Below are 18,704 nucleotides of genomic sequence, written 5' to 3'. Positions count from 1 at the left end.
TTTTACACTCACATCAATAACTAGCTTCAAACTGAAGCGAGTTGTACAGCAAGTAGTGCTGGTCAGAGCCACACAAGCTCCCTTTAGAAAAAAGACTGTATGTATGCTCATACAACTTGTGTTTATGTAAGCACCAGTGCAAAAATCCTTAAAATGATCAGCATGCTATCTCACACAACCTATACCTGAAAGAAGAAAGGGAGCCAAATGTCCTCTTAAAGTGCTGGAAGCATCTGCCACTAGGTGGCTGACAAGATGTACTGGGCAAAAAAATTTCTGTCGCAGGCTGATACTGTGAGAGAGGTATATTTGGGCATAGCAAGGGCAGTAAAAGCAGCATGCTGTCACTATATCAGGGATATTAACAAGAGAAGTTGACTGGCAATCCAGGCCAAGGTTTGAGGCACAGTAAAGAACCCAGACAGAAACTGCGATTTTGGTTTGTTAAAGATCGATGCCCAAATCACCAGGTCTGGGCTCTGCTCCTGGCACAGAGCTACAGGCAGTGTAGTCTAACCTTTGGCTGAGAGTCAGCAAACAGTTCCTCCTCATCAGGATTGAGGACAGGCTGATTCCAGGAGGCCAGTGTGATGGGCTTCAGGTGGCCTGCTGCTGCTCCGCTACCTGGCTGGCTGTCATCCATGCTCTGTACAGTCTTTCCATATGACAGTAAGGAAGCTGGCTGTTATATGTATCACAGCATTAAAGCTTAAGTCTGCACAAACTAGACTGAATGCAAAGGCTGTGTTTTGGAGGGTTTTTTTTTGTTTGTTTGTTTTTTATGGAAGTAAATGAGTCTGTAATTATAAACAGAGTTCCAACACCTCTGCTTAATGAGATCAGTAGCTATTCCTTATCCATTTCACACAATAAAATTTTAGCAAGTGAAGTGCATCCACTTCAAACACAAGGGAACTGGAACTTGTACTTGGGCTTTTTTCTTTTTTGTAGTGCAGAAGAATACTTGCTCCATCCCCATAGCTCTGAGAACTTGAAATACCTGCTTCTAACTGTAAAGAGCTTTGTTTTCAAATGCATTTTTACAGCAAAGGTGTCAGAAGTGGCATAGTGGGCACCGAGATATTAACTTTTAATTTCTATATAATGTCTGCTGGTCATAAGTGGGAGCAGCCAAGCTGAGATTTTTGGATCAACTACACATCTCTGTTAATGAGAGCATCGCTAATGGCAAGTCTACCTCAGGCTTTATTACAGTAAGAACATCTGTTTACCGAAGCCGAAGGCACCGCTTGCAGATGGGTTTTCTCTGCTCCTTCCTTCAATGTTGGATTGATCAAATTACCCTGTAAAAGCAGCAGTAATGTAAGGTTGTTAAAATCCAAGAACATTCATTAGCAGATTTAAAATCTGTTTGCTACAGGGAATTATTAGAAACAGGATATCTTCTGAAAGAGAAGTAAATGATGACTATTTGGATTAGCTTTTGGATTTGCAGTCTACTCATTTGGATAATATTATTTTGATTTCTAATAGCATGTCATTCCTGTTATTAGCTCCAGCAGCTAACAGTAGCAGAAAAAAAAAAAAAGCATAATTAGACCTCACACAATTGGACTGCCAGGAAGTCAACTTCAGCAAAAAGAAGGCTCAGACACAGATGTGGTAGAAACAAAACAGTACTCATGGATGCAAGAAAATCAATTTGACAAAATGGCAAGGCCTGAAAAATTGTTTGAGCCAGAGTTCGAGAAATAAACCCCAAACCCTGTAAGGAACAAACATGAAATCCTAGCACAAGCAGCAGAAGGATTTAGAGTTTGGAATTTCTTTTTACCATTCCCACCAGAAGCCACTCAGTGGAGGGTGGCCTTTTGTACAAGGTGCTGAACTGGGACTTGGGAGACACCGACAGGCCAGTCAAGGGCTCAGAAGACTAGCCTGGCCTTTCTCAAACAGCAACAAAGAGCTCCTTATTTTCTGAGATTTCTCCCCAGTGAGTCAGTCTTATGGCATGACACTTCTCATCTACGCCCAGCACTTTCAAGCAACAGAAGAACCCATGGAAGACTGTGAGACATTTCTGGCAGGCACTGCCTCTAGCTCTTTCACACTCAACTTTTCTGCTGTCTTAGAGCTTTCTGCATGGTAAGAGAATCACTTTTCCCACATGGGGTTGGTGATCAGGTACCAAATGCACAGAAGCAAGCCAAGGGCAGAACACGGACTCTGTGGCTATGAAGGATCCAGGCTGCCAAATGTTTTCATACTGAGAACTTGGAATTTCAGCTTTTTCATCCACTGCCCTGGCTACTGTAAATCTGGGATTTTACAGGGGACTTTTGGCATCTACATCCTGAAGGGCTGGACAACAACAGAAGGTGTTAATCCCTCCTGAGACCACTATTAGGCTGCAGTTGTGATGGTCTACAGTGGTAGACCATCATGTGCCTGATCTTCCTGGGCTGCATGTCCAGGACTTGCTGTGGTAGAGATGAGCTGACAGTCCCACATGGGAACAGATCAACTGCAGTGACACATTTAACAGATCACAGCTGGGCAGCCCTCTTCCCAGGTCAATACTTTGCAAGGGGAACCCTCTGGTTCGGCTCTGAGCATTGGTCTCAGAGGAGAGGGAGGCAGTCGTACTCAAAGCTGAGGGAAAGATGTATTGTGAAGATGAGACACTAAGCACTACTGGAAACAGCAACAACATAAAAGGGCTTTTAGTCTACTCCTACAAATAGGAAACATGCTTGTCACAAAACCAGTTTTATACCTTCTTTTACTAACCTTTGTTTTACTCCACAAGGCATCTTCCCTGCTTGCTTGATCTGCTCCTGTTTTTTCCTGCTGCCCTTCTGACCACACCAACATCCTTTTGACGCCCGAGTCATCCTGAGACTTCTTTCTATCCTCTTTCTCCAATAATGCAATAGTCATCCTGATGAGATACAGTTCAATATTTGCAGGAACAAGTTTTCGAATTGCTTGAATTTTGGTGGTGTCTTGGAAAAAAATATAAATACAATATTAATTGGTTTTTTTGATCCTCTTGGCCCTTACTCAGCTTTCTTATGTTGTAAAACACATCAGTTGTCCCTCATTAAAGCATAGCATTGATTAAGGCATGGAAAAGACAAAAAATAAAACAACATGTGGGTTTGGCTCATAAGAAAACAGATTATGAGCTCATGGAATAAATCCCCACCTCATTTGTGCTCACACAAGTTTACTGTCCTCAAATTTAATCTAAAACATCAGAATCGCTTGCCTCTAACTCGTATGTCCTATCAAACATTTTCTTTTGAGAGGAAGGCTATTTTTAGCTCAGGCTGAAAAGCCTCTCTGCTTTCTTAAATATAGTGCCATGCCAGTTCTCCATTCCAGTGTGGCACTAAATTCAAGAACGCAATCTGAGAGTCTGTTAGAGCGTGTAACTGCTGCTGAAAAGATGCATTAATCCACAATAGGACAAAACTAACGAAGCTAGCAAGTCAGGAAACTGCCAACCTAAGAAATTAAACTACTAGGGCAAAACTGAACTTTTAAGTCACTCCATCTCAGAACCACAAGTCTATACATGGTTATCTTCAGCCTCTGAACTAGCCCATGGCACCAAATGACAGTGTTAAGAGGAACAACTACTTTTCCTGCACTTGTCAGCCTCCTCCTCATAAAAAAAGTATCTTGCAGAGAAGTTGCACTGGGGAAATACTACAGCTCTTATTCAGCTTATTTTCTGTGGATGCCAATATTTACAGGAAGACTTTTGTCAGGCTGATGGTTTTTTACAATTAAGAATGATGCCTGAATCTTTTCAACAGCCCAACAATTGAGTGACAGAATTTGTAAAGGGCTACCCTCTTTCGCTCTTTAATGAATCGCAGTTGCCTCCTTTACAACGTCACCTTGAAAGAAGAACAATGATCCTGGCATTGGCATGCTCTGCCTTGCCACATCCACGGGCCTTCCAGAAATGATGGGTTTTACCTTAAAAAAGCAGCTGATCTGTGAGGTTTTCATTCCCTTCACCTGTATGCCACTGTCACGAGAAGCTTCAGGTAAGGGCTGCAATGCTCACCTGAGTTAATGGGAGGATTACGGATAACATCAGAAATTATCTGTTGAACTTTGGGCGTCAAACCTGCTCGCTCCAGGTTGACAGGGTAGCCAGCTTTCATTGCCTGGCACAGGTGAGTGCCAACCTCAGAAAGACGCAGAGATCTGCTCTCACTTATAGTCCTCTAGGGAAACAAAGGCAGAAGGAATTGAGATGGCAGAAGTGTCTGAAATACAACTGAAAGCTCAAAACCTAGCAACCTCCCATTCCCAAAAAGCAGTCAGGGGATAACAGCACACAGCAGTGCAACAAAGCTCCTCAAAACACTTCGTTACTCCTAGTATTTATCTCATTTCTTTTCCAGCTTGTAAAGAGCATTTTTCTCTTGAGGCTACTGCTTCTCAGCTCGAGTGCAACATCTCAGCTTGCACTTACTTCAGATGAAGAGAGATTCTACACAGGAAGGGTGCTGTGTGGCCACCTCAAAGGCTCACTACAGCCTGCTTATAGCTCATGTCCCTTGTGTCACAACATGCGCTACCACCCTCTTTCCTCTTTCCACCCTGCGGGAGCTGAATCCCAGCAATTTCTACCACAAAGGAAATGGATGCTCTCGCCTTACAGTTAAGTCTGACTTATCAACTCAGCTCCCACTTCGTAAGATTTCTGTGTCAAAGCTTCAGATATCTCCCGCTAAGTAGCTGTGAGGCACCTGACCTTCCAGTGGCCCATTTGATTCATAGCATCTACGCAGAACATGAATAACAATGCGAAAACAAATTCCCCCTCATTTCACATCTGTTAGATGAATTCTTCTCTTAAAACCTTTGCCTTGAAGGAAAATATTTCAAACTTCATCTACCCAAACTTGTACTTTTCAAGGAGAGATTTCAAACTGGTTATTTGTCTTCCTCAGAAGAACAGGTTTCAAGCTTCTACCAATTTCTCCTCAGACAATACACATACTGTGCATATAAATCCTCAGGATTAGTGGATACAAAGGATCAAGTTACCCACTAATAATTATACAACCGTTTCTTGTTAATTAGTCCTTAGGTAAGGTACCCCTTTAAGTTAGGGCCTATCTGACAAGGTTTACCCATACTCTTGGGTGGGGCAAAGCAAAACTCAACGCAGCTTCAGTTTCCTACTGCAGAATTAAAAAGCAGTAAATAAAACTATATCAAAGCAGCTCACGAGGCTCATCTTCACAGGACACATGGTGTGATGCCAGTTTAAGCCACATGCCCTGTAGCACTTCAACAGCTTAGATGTGACAGGTAACTCATCCTCAACTTTTGTTCGTAACAGGAAACACAGCTTTCCAAAATCTGAACTGGAAAGCCATGATAATACTTTGCACTTAGACTTCAGTTTTGCATTGAATCTCCCCATGAGCTTTGTTTCTTGAGATGCAAGTCTTACACATGGATATGGCATAGGCAAAGGAATAGGTATTTGCTACCGAAACCAAAACCAGAGTTAGTGAAATTTATCCCAATGTTTTTTAACCTTAAAGATATGCCTATATATAGCCCCAGGCTTGGCATCCCTTCCAGCAGGCTACTGGATCAGGAAGTTTTTCCTATATGCCCTTACTACTGTGAAAAGAGAAAAATACAGAAACAGGCAGAACTAACACCTGCAACAGAAAAGCAGGCTGCATAACTATACTGGAATAGGCCAATGACATAACAGCAACAATTCTGCCTGATGCCCTGCCAATCTGTGCAGGCATTGTAACGAGTAGGGAGCTGTATCTTACCTCACTGTATCCCACCTCACAGCCAGCCCAGTTTTTCATACTTTTACCAGTCCATAGAGATACAAATTAGATGAGCTACCATTTGTCAGGAAAGATACTGCCTCAGTGTTTTAAAGCAAGCCTACCCCAGCACTGGGCAGAGAATTTAGAAGAACTTGCAAATCTCCCTCCTCTAGACAAAGCATCCCTGTCATTAGTTTTCAAAAAGGACAGGACATTCACAGGGAAGAGCTTACCACAGAGAGATTTTTCTCTTGGAACAGGACATACGTGACATGCTCTGAGGGAGAGAGGGTTCTAGTACACTTCCAGGGAGATGCTTCTTTCTGATCTTTAGATCCAGATGTGGGGAATGTGTCAGTCTAAGTGACATAAAGAGGATTTAGAAGAATTACATCCCAGTGACAACCAATGGATCACCCTCCCATTATCTGAAGTTATCTGAGAAAGTAACACAAACAGAGTCATTCATTTCTACAGAGGTTGTTTTTGACCCCAAGTCCATGTTCGGCAAAAAAAAAAACAAAGCAAAGAGGGAATCCAGATGGATACCCACATACTCCCATCTTAATAAAAAAAGCATGCGATTGTCCAAGGGACTTGCCAAAAAAAAAAGAAACCCCAACCCCCCCCCCAAAAAAACATGAAACCAACTACAACAATCATGTTCAGGTCAACACAAATTGTCAGGTGTTGCTCATTACACATAAAACTATTCCATCCGAACAACTGTGGTACTCTGTCTGCTGTTCAGTATGGGAAACTCCTCCAATTGTTCTGATCTTTTGCTCAACACAGATTTCTTGGGAAAACAAAACAAAACCAAAACACACCAGGAATGCTTTTGGTCCCCCATTCCTAGATTGTAATAGTTTTCTGTGAAGCAGAAAGCAGATTCCACAGAGTCTTCTCAAGCATTACAGAGAAGTAGTATTGCCACCCCACCTGCTTCTTAGACTAGATAAGCCCCTTTAACAGTAGATTTACATAGAAATTAAGATCCCCAAAGCAAAACCACTTCATAGTTCCTCTAATCCTCTGCTCCGTGGCCCCTCCCTAGTGGTGTCTCTCACCATAGTGACTGATGAGGAGCCACTCTACAGAAAGTCTCGGAGAAAAGAAAATCAACTGTGTAAGGAGAACCAACAGGAGTATTTCCAACTGCTGGCAATCTAAGTCTTCTGCCAGTCTCCTAAGAAGAAACTTAAGAGGAAGCAAAGCCCCGCCCTCCAAGTCTACCAAGTCAATAAACTGTGGTGAAGGAACATTTACTATACCTTCGCCCTCCAGCCCCAAATCACAATAACTAGTTGCAAGCTCTCAATAACATGGCACCTATCGGACACTCAGCCTGGCCGGATGGGTGACCTTTATAAGGTTGTCCTGGACTTTCAAGATGACCACACCAATGTGGAACATCAGCCAGGTCCCAATGTCATTGCCAAGTAGCACATTCAGATTTGGGAGGCCTATTTGTATGCAAGACCACCAAGTTTCACTGCCATGTTTAGATGGAATAGCTGTGACAAGGACAAACTCTGAATGAGAAATCTGACAGCTGCAGACCAAATTATGTCTTCAAGGCTCTTGCGAAGTAGCAGACACTTTAGTAAGTCATACCTGCAAACCATTCACTTGGCAGAAGTCCCTAATTTCAGCCAGGAGAGGGACCAACATGGTAGATTTTGCTTCAGATACACCATCAATTCTCTTCAGATTCTGAACATTCGTAGGCCTGATTTAGGATAGATAGTAAAAGCCATGGAAACGTCCTATGCCAATGCTTTGAAACATCAAGTGTCTGTGAATGATACACATTTGGACTACAAATCTATCAGTCAAAACTTGAAAATGTTATTACTGTACCCTCATCGTCTCTGCAACTCATTAAGTTCACTGTTTGCACTTCTGAATCATGAAGCTTGACGACAGCAAAAACTTCAAGTTTGCTGCTTAATACTTTGGAGGATCAGTTTACTACATACATCTTTATTTGCTTTTACCTCCCAAGAGCACATAAGCCCAGAGCTCTTCCATGGAATAACAACATACATACTCCAAAACCAGTGTTGTCTAATGCCTTTCAGTAGCTGGGCAAGGGACTTCAGATGCATTACCAACTGAGCTGCCCCACAATACCCTCTCATACAATGAGAAAAAAAGTGAAGAATTGTTTCACCTCCTTTAAGTAGTTGAGAGCAACACTATATTGTGCTTATTCTTTTACACTACAGAGCTACCCATGCAAGGTAAGGAACAGCTCCTGACCTGTAGCTGATCCTTTGCGGGATAAGGACATACTAAAATGTTTAAAACACATTGGAAACAAACAGATGGAATGGTAAAGATGAGTAGAAAACATACAGCTTCCTCCTCTGACTAGTCAACCTAACAGGAGGTTTGGACACAAAGACAGGCAAAGTTGTCATTTGTGGTGGTTGTGGGTTTTTTTTTGTTTTTTGGGGTTTTTTTTAATAATAACTAGCATGAAGTAGCAAGTCTAATGCCAATAACTGTTTAACTTACACCAGTCAGTGGTCTACAAGGGTATTAGAGCAAACGAAGATCCTCAGGAAAAGAGCTGCTCCTCTACCAATGAGGCATATTCCCACAACAAAAGCAGAAAGGGGATTTGTGACTTGGCATGCAACCTTCTCAGTTTGTACAACATGCATGCTGGCTTTACCTTATTCGGGCCATCTCCACCAGGTTCTTATTGGTTGCCAAGACAGCTGGAGGAACTGCCTTCTTATTAGCTACCTTCTGTCTAGCAGTCAACAACTTGCCATACAGAGCAGTCTGTGAAAAAGAGAGCCAAATTCTCATGAAGCAGCTCTAGCTCGGTCATGTAGGTATAATTAATATAAGACAAAAAGATACAACTTCCCTCATCTTTCCACTAATACACAGAAAACCTGCAATCCATTAATCCATCTTAACATATTTAAATCCTCTTCTAGGACTTCTATTCAAAACATCTTTGTAATATTAAGAGCTGTTCAAGCCAGCTGCTCCAATACAGGACGAACACGGTCTGCAGGTTGACAGCAATTCACAGATATCCTCCCTCTTCCAAAAACTAACCTCTAGTTCTTTTTCTCGGGATGAAACAACAGGTTGCAGGGACTTCAAAGGAGAAGATTTCACTGGCGAGGGCTCTGCAACACTAATAAAAAATAAAGAAGTGTCAAAAAACCCCTATGTTAGATCAGTTTCTTCAGGAACTTTGCACAAGGCTGTGGGAGAGCAGCAGACCAGCTTATTTTGCCTGCTCTGACAGCACCATCAGACTGTGGTCTGGCAGCTCATGCTAGCACTGCACTCATACAGGACTTCAGCTAGTTGAGGCAGAATCAGCAGTATCCCTGATGTAACAGAATTCCTCTGTGCCCGGTCCCGTAACTTAAAAATAGCCTCTTACTGTACACAGTTCAAGCAGATGAAATTGCAGTTTTGCGGAAAAAACCCCCACAAACAAACCCACACACCAATATGCCTATCAACAGCTGGATTCCCATATCATTAATAAAAGCATGCTCTTACAAGCACTTGTCCGTTCATGACATCATTCTGACAGCATCCCACACTAAACACCTTACATTTTTCCCCAAGGCTGGTAACATTAATCCTGGCCAAAAGAGCTAGTAACTTCAGAAGCATCAATGACAAGGACACAGCTGCTATGCTGTAAGCAGAATTAGCTCATGTTACCATTAGGCATGTCCACCTGGAGAGCAGCACCACAGTTACCTGTCCATGGGCTCCTGTACTTAAGGACATTTACCTCTAATTAGACTGCTTCATGATTAAACTGCAATATCTGTTAGCAGACAAGCTGAAGTAAGGACGTCCTTTCCTAAGCAAAGTGTGAAATAACACTTGGCTTTGACTGTAATTGTCCCTAAAGTGATTTTTCTTCACACAGCTACAGCAGCAATTTTTCAGCTTAAGTGACATTACCCTATTTTCCTGTTGTCTGCCAGCATCAGGCTGCTTGCCTGAAGGAGGAATCGAACTGCTCAGAAATGCAAGGTGCGTTTACTCTGAAGCACCGCAGAAGCCAGAGAAACAAACTACTTGGTCTGCTTTTTGCAAAAGCTTGTTTTATTTCTTTTGACCTCAGGGAGCCTCAACTTGATCTCAGTCTTCTCCAGACTAGCATAGAAAGGCAGAAACCTACACACCCACAGCCCCTGCAGAAGGCATACATTCAGTTCTGCCAGCTTTAAGAGTAAGTCACAACTTTGTCACTTTTTTTTGCCTGATTTATTTGCTAACTGTTTGAAAAAAACCTATCCTCCATTTCTTATTTTAAATCATCACAAATTGAAATCCACTACAGTTTCAACCATCATATAGAAGACAGACTAAAAAAACATGGGCTCAGTAGAAGTATCCCATTTAAATCTGCTATTGCTCCATCTTTATCAACATTTGCTATTTTTCTTGCTTGGATTTGAACACCAGTGAGAAAGTCTACACTTCCACAGTTAACAAAGCTTGCTTTGCCTGTGACACTACAAGTATACACAACTTGTCAAATTCAGCAAAGCCTGTTATGTGTTGTAACAGTTCAATGTTTTGGAATATAATGCAGTGTACAGCAAGATTTAAGCACTTGTCTTATTCTTCTTTTAAAAATATATATTAAACATTTTTACCATCACTTCACATAGGAGAATGCTGGTTTTAAGGATCATCCTACAAACAGTATCCCTACTAACACAGTCAAAATTAGGTAATTCTGTTTTAATTTAGAATACTGTACCTGTTAAGCATGTTACTGCCTTTTGGAGGAGTTTTACCTTTTCTCTCATATGAAAACATATCATACAGAGACATCTATTAAAAAAAAACAGAAGAACAAGACAAATAAATGCTGATTTACCAGTGTTTCCACTGAAGTTGCTGTTAGCAGCAAAATATTCATTTGTGACACCATGATACACTTGCAAGACATTTTAATACCAACAAGGATGGACCACAGGGTGCAAGAGGGGTTCTACTCACACATACCTGCTTGACTGGTGAGTGCGTTGTTCCTTTTGTGTCTGAGGAGCACTGCGTTGAGAGCACAGGTAAAGGTCTACTGCTGTCATAAAATGAATGATATCTTAACCAAATCAGACCAAGTAATTTGTATAGCAACAGTGCCATTTAAAAAAAACCCAATTTTTGCTAAGCAAACTGATTTCAACTTGGTAGGGGGATATCTTTGGCAAATCAAAAGTTCTAATTGATTTTTTGTTTAAAAAATTATTAGAATCACTGCTCTTTGTGAAAAAACATTGAGGACCTCAAAGCCTGTTAATATTAAAACTTCAACAAGGAACAAGGATCTTGTCTTATTGAAGAAACAAAGTTTTGATGACAAAAATGGAATTTTTGTGGCAACACTTGAAAAAGATTCAATTTTAAAGACCCCATTACTGGAGAAAACAAGTACAAACTTTCTGGTTTGCGCTAAGCATACAGCTTCCGCTGTTACTTACTATTTAATAGTAAGCAATTTTTTTTTTCTTCTAGAAGACCTGTAGACAGTAGCTGAAAGAATCACAACAGTAGAATATTAGAAGGCAAAAGAAAATTGGCACTTAGTCATTACCCAAATTACTTATTTTTTAGCAACACTAGGACAATCTAAACACCAGAACAGGCTCCTAAGGCCAGCACTAAAGAGCTTTGTTCTATTATTATTTCTTATCACAGCAAAGCCTCTGCAATCTCCAGTTCATTATCTTTCACTTCAAAAGGGTTGGTCAGATTTAGAGTTTGTGAAGACCAACACAACACTGTTTAATAAACATAACCAGAACCAAAGATAACATGTAAAACTTCGCGTTATTTTCTTGGAGCAATATACTCTGACAGCAAATACCTGACCACCACTGAAAAAACACCCCACTTTCACAGACATACTCACCAAGACTTTAAATAGTTAAAATTTCACAAAAACAAATACACAAATATGGACAAACTACTACATGTTTGTGTTGAATCGATCCTTGTTAGAATAAAGGCTCTTCTTTTTCATTCTCATCTTAAATTTTATGAAAAAGTAGATCAAGTGCATGTTGTTAGCTGCTCTATTTAAAGCATCACAGTTTAACTCATCAGCATTAGAAAGAAGATACCTCTTGCTGGATTTTCCTCTACCATTTCTTGTCTTTACCTGATTACTTTTGCCATGAGGATGCGTTGCCACAACATGCTTCCAGACCACCCAGAATCATTGATGATGAAGAAACACACTTTCTGACTAGTTTTGGCTGGGGAGGCCAGGAAGTGATTTCTCCGAACTACATTCCCCACTAACATTCCCAGTTACATGACCATCCAATTGGCTGCATTGAAGACCTCAGTGATGAGGCACTGTCACATTTAAGCTGCGAACCAAGCGCTCTCAGGAGCGCTACACAACATTTTACCTTTCATACCAGCAGTCAATAGAGGTGTCTCTCCAGGCACTTCCAGCGACTTTTTTTGGTGTGTATTATAATACTGCCTCAGGGAAAGCTTTGGCTAGAAAAATCAAGTGCAGAAGTCTCCTGTCCAAATGTCCTGGTTTCAGCTGGGATAGAGTTAATTTTCTTTCTAGTAGCTGGTATAGTGTTATGTTTTGGGTTCAGTATGAGAAGAATACTGTTAACACAGTGATGTTTTCAGTTGTTGCCAAGTAATGTTTAGACTAAGTCAAGAATTTTTCAGCTTCTCAGGCCCAGCCAGCAAGAAGGCTGGAGGAGCACAAGAAGTTGGGAGGAGACACAGCCAGGGCAGCTGACCCAAAGTGGCCAAAGGGATATTCCATACCATGTGACGTCACATCTCATATATAAACTGGGGGGATTGGGGGCAGGGGGATTGCCACTTGGGGACTAACTGGGCATCGATTGGCGAGTGATGAGCAATTGCATTGTGCATCACTTGTATATTCTAATCCTTTTATTATTACTGTTATAATTTCATTAGTGTTAACATTATCATTATTAGTTTCTTCTTTTCTGTTCTATTAAACTGTTCTTATCTCAGCCCATGAGTTCTACTTCTTTTCTTGATTTTCTCCCCCATCCCACTGGGTGGGGGGGAAGTGAGTGAGCGGCTACATGGTGCTTAGCTGCTGGCTGGGGTTAAACCACGACACCAACCTAGCCATCTCCAGAAGCAGGCTTCAGAAACTGATCTGATGTTTAATTTATGAAAAAAAAAAAAAAAAAAAAAAAAAAAAAAGGCACTCAAGAGAATACATGTACTGTAATTACCTTCTAGAAGGTCTCTGCAGATTAAAGTCTTCACTGGACTGTAAGAGAAGACTTGGATTTGAGGCAGATCCAGCTTTTAACAGCCAATTTCTACCCTATAGGAAATAAACCATATGGCTTAGCTAGATATTACTCGGAGAAGCTTTTGATGGGTAGTTTCACACCAAAAAGTACCTTCTGGGTAAGCATGCACGTGGTTGCAAACTTGTTATGCCCAGAGACTTCTTTGAGGAATCCTTCCATTATCAACTCTTGGCAGAGCGATTTCCACCAGTTCTCTGGCCAGTCTTTTCCACTACCAAAGAGAGGGTGTCTTCGGTATCTGTTTGGCAAGCGTTGAGAACTCTGAAATTATTGGAAGAATTGGTCAGACTTCTCCAGTCCTTGTGGAAGAAAGTTTCCAATATAACCAATAAACCAAAAACCAGAGATGAGAGGAGCATGTCCTCAAGAACATTTCTCCACAGAAAAACTTTGCAGAAAAGTCACAAGCCAGAATATTTTATTCAAGTTTACATAATACCCATTACAATAACCACACTTACAGCACCTCAATTATAAGAGCATAAACCATGCCCATTGCCTCGTTCACATCACCTGAAGAGCAGTTTCACCTCTGCTGACCTAATCTACTCCTGCGCTTTCTGCCAAGACTGTGACAAGATCATGACTTTGTTTTGTAGTAAGGTCCCAGACAAACCTACACTTAGATCAGAGAACTGTTAAAACATCTCCCTTTGTATATGGAGAAGGTTTTAGGAACAACCCAGCCATCCACAGCAGCAAATTAAGTAATCTAGTGCAGTTTGTATTCAACCGGTTCAGGTCTATCTTACATTGCACGAGTTCAAACAGAAGCAGTTACCCATTCTGGTTTTAACTAAAAAGAGCCTACAGAAGTAACAGTAAATTGACATGGCCTGTTTAAATCCCAGGACAGGGGTACAAAGCCAGGAGGAAGTTCACTACAAATGTTTGTTCTCCTCCTCCTCTCCTCTGGCCTTCATTGCTAAGTGGTTTTTGTTTGGTTTTGTTTTAAAATGTTGCCGATTTACTCATCTCTTACCAATGGTTCAGACCCTAAGAAAGCTGATTAGCTCCTGTCTGATGAGTTTTCACCCCCACCTGAGCTCAGGTCCCAAATGGATGGCAAAGTGCTAAAAAGCCTATTTTCACAAGAAGAGAAACTCTTGGCATGACCCTAAAAAGTTGCGAGCTTTCCTGAAACAGGGAAGTAACAGGGGATCAAGCACCAGTAGGTAAAAGTGTCTCAGACAGAAAGAAGTTTCGATTTATTGCTAGCATATGAAATCAATAGGAAGGCAGGCTTCAGACCCTGTTATTTGCAGGCTTGCTGAATGCCCCCTCCATTGCGGAAACCACATGGTCAAACAAGTATTTTTTTGTTTATATATATATACATGTGTGCATGTATATACACCAACGCTATATCCTCCAGAGACTGTATGTGTATATATAAACATATCTGATGCTGGCTAGATAAGGACCTCCCATGGAAGAGGATGGTGGGGAAAAAAGCAGGGAGTGTGACTAACAGTTGGACGACAGGAGACACTGCGGTAGAGGTTCATCTCTCACCATTTACAGCACTGGTTGTTAACACACGTTATCCAGATTCCTGCCAGTACTTCTACCAGAATCCCTTCATGCCAGGTACTATGCAAACACAGAGCATCTATCCCCAAGAAGGCAGTTTTTCTTATAAAGGAAAATAGAACAGGCTGATGTAGAAGAAAAGAGGAAGCCAAGTGAAAGAAAGCCAGGACAAGCAGCAGTCAGCACACAGTGGCCTCCTGAGCTCCATACCATCTCCAAGAATCACAGTAAGGAACAATTTGGAGAATTTCAGACAGTCAAGGAGCTGCTATCCTGCACTTACAGGGAGAGGAGCAGCAGGAAGAGGGGCTTTTTTCAGACCTTTAGCAGCAGGGGATGGAAGATGGACAGCCAGCTGCAAGCAAGAGGGACTCACCTTGCTGCCAGATGGGACCAGGACACAGAGTCCTTATGGTGAACACAAGTGAGTCACCTATTCATCAGGCAACAAGAAAGTGCCAAGTCTCACGTCCTCTCTTCTAGAGAGCCCTCATACAACTTCTAACACAAATTACTTAAAGGCATGACTACTTTCCTAAGCTTTCGGTTATGACAGTTACATTAATTACTCCAATGGCTGCACATTTTCAGAGCATGGTTTTGACTTAAAGAACAAGTTCAAGGATAAAATAACTATAGAAGGAATAAGATGCAAACCAGTAAACTGTTGGGCTAAAGTCCATGTTTGGGCCAAGCATCGTCAATTAAGCTTGGCGTAGGACTGACCAACAGAAGCCCAAATAGCAATTTCAGCTTTGTACAAATTATTAAATGCTAGAGGTAGTACTAAAAGCCACTCACAAACAGTCACTGAGACTACTAAGAGCAACAAAATGATTGCTGAAATAGCTACAAATTCCCGGGTATGCTGATAAAAGAAGATCTTAAGAGCTGCAAATTCTTCTGTGTTTAGCAGGGTTAGTATAATATTTCTGTCAATGCAGCTCTAATTCAGTTTCCCACAAGACTTTGTTCACTTTCATGGTCTGACTCAGCTTTCAAATATTAAGTGAAACATGATCTCCCTTGTGGGTCACCCAAAGCCTGTTGGAGGCCACCTGAACTTTGCAAAAAGATCCCACTAACTTAAGAGCATGATTTCTCCATAAGCTTATACACAAGCTTTTAAAGCAACATACCAGTCAGCCTCAGACAGATAGAGCATGTAAACTTATGGTGATATTGACTATTTCATACACTCATTCTAGAGTGTACACTGATGCAACAAAGTAAAGAAACGTCTTTTTTAAAGTTATGTTATCCCAGAAAAGGGTATTCTTGTAGGCAGTAAAAGGTTATTCTGTATTTGCAGTGCAAATTTGGCATCACCTTCACTTCCTCCAGTAACATCTAATAAATTAACAATTAAGACTACATAAAAATCTGCAACAGAATATTTTCCCCTGGACACACTCGTGTGACAATTAGCAACTTAACTTTCTTATTAAAAGGAAAAAAGAGGGACAACATCCACCCTGTTTTATTAAGAATTACAGGTGATTTCCACGCTCCAGGTTGTAAACCTGTGATTCTGTTCTTACTCTCATATTTTATTTCTGGTGAGTCTCTTGCCTAGTATTTAAAAAAACATTGTAAGTAAGGGTATGTAGAAATCATTTATATTATTTTAGTGTCTTACTTCCCAGCTCACTACTCCAAGTCAGCCAGCAGTACAAAGCTACAATGCAAGCCATTATTTGCTTTATTCAAACAATAAACCAACTGATCACCAAACAAAGATGTGTTTATTCTTCATTTTGAAAAGGCTATTCCTTCCAGGATAATGGGAATCATGCATCTTCAGAAAAACACACTTAACTGTCTTTATGAAAACGTCAAACTCACCATGAAGAAAACAAAAGCTCAAGCCTTACAGGAAGAGCTTTAGAACCTCTGCCAATACTTGGGCTGCCATTCACGTGTTTAACAGACAATTGTAAACAACCAACTCAAAACAACCCACAAAACACAGGACAGCTCCACACAAGGCGCAGAACAGGTACTATTTCTAAGCCAAACTCATGGGCCATAGAGGGCTGAACATTGCACTGTCAAGAAAAACAGAACTAAGATGGCAAGAGCTTGGAGGCAGAAACTGTTCCTTTGCTGTACGTGCGTGAAATTAAGTACAACATGCTACAGAGTTCTATTTTTATGGCTGTTAGCCTTTAAAGACAACAATCTAGTTTGCTGCATGGGAAGTACTGCTGAGCAGCTTCAGAAAGTCTATACTACCCTTATTTACAGATCCCGCTCTCCAAGAAAAATGTACTATATATATATATGTGTGTCTGTGTGTATACACAGACATTTTTATGCAAGTATATCAATGCATTCTTTGGTATATCAACAGAGGGACACTGTAACAGTCCCTCCACTCTCAGAACACATACAAGGATTTTTACTGTCACTTACAGACCCTCGGAGAAACAGAATGGGAACTCTAGTTCCAAACTTCTCTTCCAGGGCACTCACTGCAGACAGCAGCTGATATGCTTGCTTCCCAAAGTCCTGTAAACCACCTTCTGAGTCACTGGGGACTGCAAAACAAGAGGCTCTGAAATACACAAAGAAAACCAAGTTTAACAGACATACAAATCAAGTCCTCTCCCCTTCTTTCAAATACTGTCTATCAAGTGATAATGAAATAAAATACACACTTCAAGTTACATTAATATAAACAATTAAACATAAGTTTAAGCGTAAAGAACTAGGACTGAAAGCATGAGACCAAGCAAAAGTCAAAATCCCTTGTGGTTAATTTAAGACAGCTGCCCAACCCAACAATAAGCAGTTTTTCATGACACTTGCTGTGACAGAACATTGTGCCAGCAATCTTCTGAGTTTAGTATTTGAATATTTGGACTGGTTTAGGCATACAAGACATTTCTTTAATTGCACATAATAGCAAAGTTTTTGTCTGGTTTTTTGGTTATCGTCTTTTTTTTTTTTTAAACCACAAAATGGAAAAAAACAGAAGGAAAGAGCAACCCCATTAAAGATTTTCTAGGGTTTGGTAATATATTTATTACTGACTGGAAGAACCCATTGAAAAATTATTGGCACAAATCACTTCCAAGGAGGAGAAAAAGGACAATGCTCTATATCAAGTGATTTTAGTTCTGCAACACAAATTCACTGTGTGGCTCTTGACTGGCATAGCAACATGACTACAAAAATAGAAATTATGACCTCTCAAATTCTCTTCTTGGTTATTTTTAGTAAAGGCCAGGCAAAGGTTTCTTAACTCTTGAGCATACCGGAAACGTAGCCGAATTGATAACATTTTTCCAGAAAGCAACACAGCATAACATCTTGTCTCTGATTAGGAAGTATCAGGCTAGTAGCGAGAACAAGGAATCCTTTGTTATAACTTCAGGGAAAACGTGTACATGCACACAGGAATAACTGAGGAAGGCATTTCTGCTCATACCTGTGTGACTACCAGTCCCCTGGCTTCCCTTCAGCACATTTGTGAGATTATTAGCAATGCTGGAAAGAACGTATGTCAGCACACAGTGTAACAGGAGAACAGCTCCCTTAACACTCAGGCAATTTAACCTTAGACACATGGTATTGCACTCCACCTGCAAGTGTTTTCTTTTGGGATTAATTACCAAACAGGACTTACTTTTAGGAACTGTGACAGTATTTTTTTTACAGGCTTTCCCACAGCCTAACTTAGAGCTTATAAGCTGCCTCATGGCTTGCTCAGCTATTTAGGGGAAGGTTAGAAACAGTTGTTCAACAACAAACTTTAGGCTAAACATCTGTAAGATCAGAGGCATAAAAAGTCAATTCTTTTAGATAATTTGCCTTCTAAGTCAGCCTGAGAACACATTAGCTCTTGTACCAGTCTTCAGGGAAGAAAGCTTACCTGGACCTGCAATTATCACAGCATTCATCTGTGCCCATGATGCCAGAGGAAACCTTTCGGAGTTGTCTGTCTTCAAAATGAGACAGGATGATTCTACCCAAGAGAATGTAGAGAATTAAATGTAAGACCAAGATTTTACACATTAAATTTATTGCAGAAAACAGA

General features: G+C 40.8%; 2 protein-coding genes across 5 annotated transcripts in view; one reads left to right on the top strand and one right to left on the bottom strand.

The window, feature by feature from the left end:
• BTC (betacellulin) overlaps window positions 1-508 on the top strand; it is a 67,213-nt gene extending 66,705 nt beyond the window's left edge. The window contains exon 5 of the mRNA XM_049815377.1: window positions 497-508. The gene's annotated coding sequence lies outside the window, so the exon portion shown is untranslated. The remainder of the gene's footprint in view (window positions 1-496) is intronic.
• The window catches only part of WRN (WRN RecQ like helicase), a 47,808-nt gene that overhangs the window by 1,404 nt on the left and 27,700 nt on the right, over window positions 1-18,704 (bottom strand). Inside the window, exons 22-35 of one of the 4 annotated variants that reach the window (XM_049815366.1) lie at window positions 18,540-18,632; window positions 17,078-17,219; window positions 13,220-13,390; window positions 13,046-13,140; window positions 10,803-10,878; window positions 10,555-10,628; window positions 8,871-8,952; window positions 8,473-8,585; window positions 7,407-7,521; window positions 6,023-6,148; window positions 4,043-4,205; window positions 2,752-2,966; window positions 1,233-1,304; window positions 518-682 (exon numbers count right to left, since the gene is read on the bottom strand). In XM_049815366.1, coding sequence (XP_049671323.1) covers window positions 518-682; window positions 1,233-1,304; window positions 2,752-2,966; window positions 4,043-4,205; window positions 6,023-6,148; window positions 7,407-7,521; window positions 8,473-8,585; window positions 8,871-8,952; window positions 10,555-10,628; window positions 10,803-10,878; window positions 13,046-13,140; window positions 13,220-13,390; window positions 17,078-17,219; window positions 18,540-18,632 — 1,702 coding nt within the window. The remainder of the gene's footprint in view (window positions 1-517; window positions 683-1,232; window positions 1,305-2,751; window positions 2,967-4,042; window positions 4,206-6,022; window positions 6,149-7,406; window positions 7,522-8,472; window positions 8,586-8,870; window positions 8,953-10,554; window positions 10,629-10,802; window positions 10,879-13,045; window positions 13,141-13,219; window positions 13,391-17,077; window positions 17,220-18,539; window positions 18,633-18,704) is intronic. The other 3 variants (XM_049815367.1, XM_049815368.1, XM_049815369.1) reach the window with 3 other exon arrangements.

Source organism: Accipiter gentilis, chromosome 12 (genome assembly GCF_929443795.1).
Source record: "Accipiter gentilis chromosome 12, bAccGen1.1, whole genome shotgun sequence".
In the NCBI taxonomy this organism is placed as follows: Eukaryota; Metazoa; Chordata; class Aves; order Accipitriformes; family Accipitridae; genus Astur; species Astur gentilis.
Note: the sequence above shows the minus strand (reverse complement) of the source record. Positions and strands in the feature narration are given on the sequence as shown.